Source organism: Dipteris shenzhenensis, chromosome 3, assembly GCF_047967505.1.
Source record: "Dipteris shenzhenensis isolate YYH24624 ecotype China chromosome 3, Dip_SZ_1.0, whole genome shotgun sequence".
In the NCBI taxonomy this organism is placed as follows: Eukaryota; Viridiplantae; Streptophyta; class Polypodiopsida; order Gleicheniales; family Dipteridaceae; genus Dipteris; species Dipteris shenzhenensis.
Window position 1 is genome coordinate 63,036,174 of NC_141598.1, and position 5,891 is coordinate 63,042,064.

The window sequence follows — 5,891 nt, forward strand, 5'->3', positions numbered from 1 at the left end:
CCTTCACTGGTTACAAAGATGCATTAACCCGTTAGAGGAAAGAAATGTGGACTTTGATTTTGAATTGATGCCAAACTACTTCTCTTTTAAATTCATTCCTGAGTAGCCCTCAAGAGCCACAAGGTTGAGGGTGAGGTCCTCAATGCTTGGCCAGTAGCTTCCTCAATGGATTTTTCCATCCAAGTCACTGGGTGTCCTTTCGACCAAGAGGATGCAGATCAGAATGAAGATTCATCTTTTTTGCCTGAGCTTGAGAATGAGATAACTCTCATATGCCATTAGTTTGTCTCCCGCTCAGATCACAAGAGATTGGCTTAACCAAGGTCCAATCCAAAATTCTTTGAAAAGCATTCAAGTATTTAAATTTATAAAGAAAACCTAAAATTTTGTTCCTAGGGCCAGATTTCCAACTTGAGCCTAATGAAGGTGGGTTCCGAACGCGTGGTAGACCGTAGACAAAGCTACTCGTATTTAATAATAAGGAGACTTATTGTTGGTTGTGCAACGTAAAAGTGAACATTGACTAAAGAGGCTCAAAAAGTTAAAGAAGTAGAAATCCAGTTCTCTCTCGAGCTTCTCTCGTCGCCCACGCATGTTGGATTTTTTCAAGTGCTGGAGAAGAACCAAAGGAGCCGCTGCACCCAACTCCAGACCCATAGGTTTGTAGATCCACGGCATTTTTCTTGCTCTTCATTTTCTCTCCTTAATGCGCCTTGTTGATTCCTGCTCCAGGTCCTGCAGCCGCTGAGGCTCACCAACTCTTTGTCAGCTTCCAATCGAAGAACAGGGTCTTCTCCCTCGAGGAACTCAAGACTTCAACGCGGGATTTTCATCCTGACAATAAGCTTGGGGAAGGCGGTTTTGGGTCTGTTTACAAGGTGGGTTTGATTCCGTTAAACATTGATTCATGCCGTTATTTTGAATTATCCTTGCTTAACTAGTCGCACGTTCTTGTGGTGCAGGGGTCACTCAACGACGGAACTCAGATTGCTGTAAAAAAGCTATCTGTAGGAAGTCGCCAAGGAAAAAGCCAGTTTTTAAATGAAATCAATCTCCTGAGTACCGTCCAGCATCGGAACCTCGTACAGCTTCTAGGGTGCTCTGTTCAAGGACCCGAGAAATTATTAGTGTATGAATACCTACCCAATAGCAGCCTGGACAAAATCTTATTTGGTATGTAAATATCGAACGACGAGTCATTCCCCATTGTTTTGTTATAGTTGTCTACTGTATTTCTTAAACGGCTGATTTATTGATTTGGAATGCCTAGGACCTAAAGATCACTCGATTCTCAGTTGGAGCACTCGGCGGGAAATAATCTTGGGCATAGCTAGGGGATTATTGTATTTACATGAAGGTTCCAATGAACGTATCGTGCACAGAGATATTAAAGCTAGCAATATTCTCTTGGATGCAAAATTCACCCCAAAAATCGCAGATTTTGGACTTGCCAGGCTTTTTGATAGTGAAGACACCCATGTCAACACCAGAATTGCTGGGACTTTGTAAGGCTGCATTCCTCAAAACTGCCACATAAGAAGAAAACAAGCTGTTGAAGGAAGAAGCTCACATACATTGAACATCAAATTGCATGCTTATGCCCTTAGATTTGTAGTAGGGGAGTGCATCAGCTGGACACCACTAAGTAGATGCAGTTTTGACTTGTTTGTGCTGAAGAGGTTACCTCGCTCCCGAGTATGCGGCATATGGGAAGCTCACTGAGAAAGCTGATGTTTTCAGCTTCGGTGTGCTCACCCTTGAGATTGTAAGCGGAAGGAAACACACCAATATGCGGCTGCAGACAGAAAATCAACGGCTTTTGGATTTGGTGAGAATTAATGGCTTTTGGATTTGTTTAGTAGCTTCGAAGATTGAATCCGTGGTCCCAGTTGTGAATTTTCCTGTTTCAAAAGTGTATTTTCCAATATACTTCAATGGAAACACTGGTGGTTGTTAGTCAGCTGCTTTTTTCCATTCGAAAGTTGGAATAGGGTAGGCATCTAAATAAGGTCTACTATACTTACCAAGGCTGCAGACACTTCTATCTTCTTGCCCTCATTTTCCTGAGGTGCAGACTGCGGCCATGTAGTTTGACGTAATTGAATTCTGAGCACGAGATTACAAGAACCGAGGGTAGGAACGTGGAGAGACACCCATAGTTAAGCAAATAAATGATTGTCAGGTGCAGACTGCGGCCATGTAGTTCGATGCAATTGATTTCTGAGCAAACATTACAAGAACAGTGTGAAATGACACACATAGATAAGCAAATAAATGATTGTCATGGGCTGATAAATTGATTAGCTGTCAGGTGTCATGCCCCTTAGTATCACGACCATTATGATTGGTTTAAGACTACTGTGGTAGGCAGCAAGCACCATTTATGCATTTGGTAATAATAGTGGGTCTCAAGGCACAGTGTAGATTGTTGATTGATGACAGTAATCCTGGATTTCAGTGTTGACAAAAATACAGTAGAGACATGGTGAAGAAGATGAATAGATGATTGTCATACTAAAAAATGGGTTGATACATAGATACACTTTTAAGCATTGAGTAATTGTGTTTACCATGCCTCTTAGTATCGACTGATATGAATGTGTTAAAAACTACTGTACTATGTCTAACTTCATTCTAATGGCTGGCTGTGGACATGTAACTGATGGTTCTCTACCAGGCTTAAGCCTCTATGGACTTATGCGGTTCTTTTGATCTTAATAGAGAATGTTGCATGATTTTGTGGTGTCAGGCTTGGAGATTGTATAAACAGGAAAGGCTTTTGGAACTGGCAGACCCCAGGCTGGGTGACAATATGGTTCCTGAAGAGGTGGTCCGAATGGTGCAGATAGCTCTATTGTCTACCCAAGCTATTTCGGAGCTGAGGCCCTCAATGTCAAGGATTGTGGCACTGCTGTCTTGGCACTCCAAAATTGTGGAGAAGCCCACTGAGCCACCATTCATGAACATGGCCATGGGTGCTTCACCTAGGAGAACTCATAGGCTTCAAAAAATGCCTCACCAGCATCATAAGGCAGCATCAAGCTCATCATCATCCTCTGCGAAGGGAAGTATGTCATCCTCTCTGTTTTCTTCTTCTCCTCCTACATAATGGGAATTTTATAGTGCCCCCCCGTGAGAATATCTAGGCTATTGAGATCTCCATCCATTATACGCTCTATACTTTTTCTGCATATGTTCCTTTCTGAAATTTGGAACATTCAACATACATGTACATAAATTATCATTATTGAGCTTGCATTACTTGAGTATGTCCATGGCGACTACTCTTGTCCAGCTTTGTTGTTTTCCTTGCTTTTGGACATTGACTTAGCTTACAGCTGCTATTCATATCTGATGTATACAAGTGTGGTCTGCATATCTTGTGCTGCATTTCTTTATTGGGATAGCATTTCAGAATATAGAGTTGTATGGTACTGTTGGAACTGCTGTTGGTAGTTGTCATAGGCTTCTGCTTGATTTAATTCTCACAATTGCAACAGGCAGGCTTGATAGTAAGGCAAAAGAGAGAGAGAGAGAGAGAGAGAGAGGAGCATGGGAGGCTGGTACGACCTATGGGACCAAAGGAGAGCATTGCAATAATAGCAAAATAATGATTTGTGAAAGCAGCCCTATTGTTTACTGCTGATAGCATGTCTTCTGTCTTGAAGTCGTCGCTTCTTGGTCAGGCAATGCACTTGCCTATACATTCGCATGATCGTGCTGTAGGAGGACATGAATTGAAGATGACATGACCATCCAAGATGTGGAGAGATGATGATGATTGTGTTAACATGGATTGGAGGCTAACTATGACCTATTGGAACCAAAATTACATTACGAGAGAGAGAGAGAGAGAGAGAGAGAGAGAGAGAGTCACGGTCTTGTAGTACATTAAAGTACTTAGAATTTCACGAAGATGCTGAATTGTACTTGTAGATATATGAGAAGGAAATGTTAGCAGTGATACATGCTTTGACCACATGGAAACATTACCTTCTTGGAGTTGATTTTTATGTGCAGACAGATCATCAGTCACTTAGATATTTTCTCACGCAGAGAAAATTATCTGAAAAGCACATGAGATGGGCTAACTTCCTCTCAATGTTTCATTTTCAAATTGTATATGTGCCGGGTAACAAAAATGTCGTGGCTGATGCACTTTCCAGGAAACCACAGCCTGAAGCAGTCTCCAAGAAACCCAGTGTTTCAGCAGTGAGCATTGCTTACAACAATGTGTTAGATGTGATGAAAGATCAGTATGTTAATGATGCTGATTTTTCAACTATTTATGATCAGCTTTCTGATGGTCAAAGGCATGATCACTATATGTTGAAAGAGGGTTTCATTTTGATGCATGGACGACTCTGTGTCACTGATCAGATGCGACAGAAAGTCATAATGGAAAGTCATGCTATTCCATATGCAGGACATAGGGGAATTACAGCAACAATTACAGTAGTGGAGCAATACTTTTATTGGCCATCTTTGAGGAAAGATGTGGAAGAATATGTGAGAACATGCATGGTTTGTCAGAAAGTAAAGTTTGACAGGCAGAAGGCACCTGGGTTGTTACACCCTTTGCCAATTCCGGATAGACCATGGCAAAGCATAGCTATGGATTTTGTGTTTGATCTTCCACGTACTCCTACTGGACATGATGGATTGTGGACAATAATTTGCAGGTTTAGCAAACAAGTCCACTTTGTGCCAGTAAGAAAGAAAATTACAGCAGATCAAATGGCCAAATTGTTTTTGCAGCATGTCTTCAAGTATCATGGGATGCCTGAATCCATAATCAGTGATAGAGATCCGAGGATGACCAGTCTCTTTTGGAGAGGACTGTTTAAAAATATGGGCACTACGCTGAATTTTTCGTCATCTTTTCATCCTCAGTCTGATGGACAATCGGAGCAGGAAAACTCTACCATCTTGGATATGTTTAAATGCTGTGTCTCAGACCACAAAAGCAAATGGGAGCATTATTTGCCTTTGCTGGAATATGCTTACAATAATACGGTGCACACATCCACAGGTAAAGCACCTTTTGAAATAGTGGAAGGCGCCAGGAAGATACCTCCCATTTTGCATACAAAAGAGAAAATCTTCGAAGCTGATCGTTTTGTGGAAAGCCTTGAAGAGGCTTACAAGAAGATCAAATATGCCTTGCAAAGAAGTCAAGACAAGCAGAAAAGAGCAGCAGATAAGCACCGCAGGGAATTGGTATTCACAGAAGGTGATTGGGTTTTGCTGCGTTTTCAGAAGGCAAGGCTGAAAAATAAGAAAGGCAAGGAAAGGTTGTACACAAAGCTGAACATGCGTTACTATGGTCCTTTCCAGGTTTCTGAAAAGATAAACGAGGTAGCTTATAGGCTGAAGTTGCCTCCGCATTGGAAGATACATAATGCCTTTCATGTGAGTTTATTGAAGCAATACCATGGAGATATTCCCGAGGATGTACCTGATGAGGTGCAGCCTGAAGTGAAAGAACATGATGAACTTCTGGTCCCAGAGCAGATTCTGGCGCACAGAGATAGAAAGCTCAAGGGTAAAGTTATCCGTCGCTACTTGGTAAAATTTTAAAATTACCCATCACTTGATGCGAAATGGATGGAGGAAGGTGAACTGGCAGATTCACCTGGGATATTGCAGCTTTACCTTGATGCTTTCCAATTAGAGTCGACTGCGGTCCGGGCTCCTACAGGTAGTTCAGCAGAGCGAGCGTCTGGAGCATTACCTAATGTTCGAGAGGGGAGTAGCACCTCCACTCCCTCAGTACAGACGGGCTCACTGTGATTTCATGAGGTCGCTTGATGACACTGTATGTTTCATCCGAGATACTGAGCTGACAGTATTTCTGCTGTGAGACTTCATGATATTGATGCATCTTGACT

At 42.0% G+C, this 5,891-nt stretch overlaps 1 protein-coding gene across 4 annotated transcripts; it reads left to right on the forward strand.

Moving 5' to 3' along the window:
- The first annotated feature begins 544 nt into the window (after positions 1-544).
- On the forward strand, positions 545-3,261 carry LOC147904145 (cysteine-rich receptor-like protein kinase 43). Of its 4 annotated transcripts, none has more exons than XM_087370930.1 (6): positions 545-659; positions 733-878; positions 963-1,173; positions 1,271-1,505; positions 1,678-1,828; positions 2,750-3,261. In XM_087370930.1, the coding sequence occupies exons 1-6, from the start codon at positions 593-595 to the stop codon at positions 3,107-3,109; spliced, it is 1,170 nt and encodes a 389-aa protein (XP_087227056.1). In that variant the 5' UTR covers positions 545-592; the 3' UTR covers positions 3,110-3,261. The 4 variants fall into 4 exon arrangements, with proteins under 4 accessions (XP_087227056.1, XP_087227074.1, XP_087227065.1 ...); XM_087370948.1 differs by having other exon boundaries at positions 2,846-3,261; XM_087370939.1 differs by having other exon boundaries at positions 1,280-1,505.
- Positions 3,262-5,891: the final 2,630 nt, after the last annotated feature.

Bases quoted from the DNA above. Each gene is read 5' to 3' on its own strand.
- LOC147904145 (XM_087370930.1), top strand. From the start codon at position 593: ATGTTGGATTTTTTCAAGTGCTGGAGAAGAACCAAAGGAGCCGCTGCA. The intron at 1,506-1,677 runs GTAAGGCTGCAT...TTTGTGCTGAAG, and splicing joins ACCAGAATTGCTGGGACTTT to AGGTTACCTCGCTCCCGAGT. The intron at 1,829-2,749 runs GTGAGAATTAAT...TTGTGGTGTCAG, and splicing joins ATCAACGGCTTTTGGATTTG to GCTTGGAGATTGTATAAACA.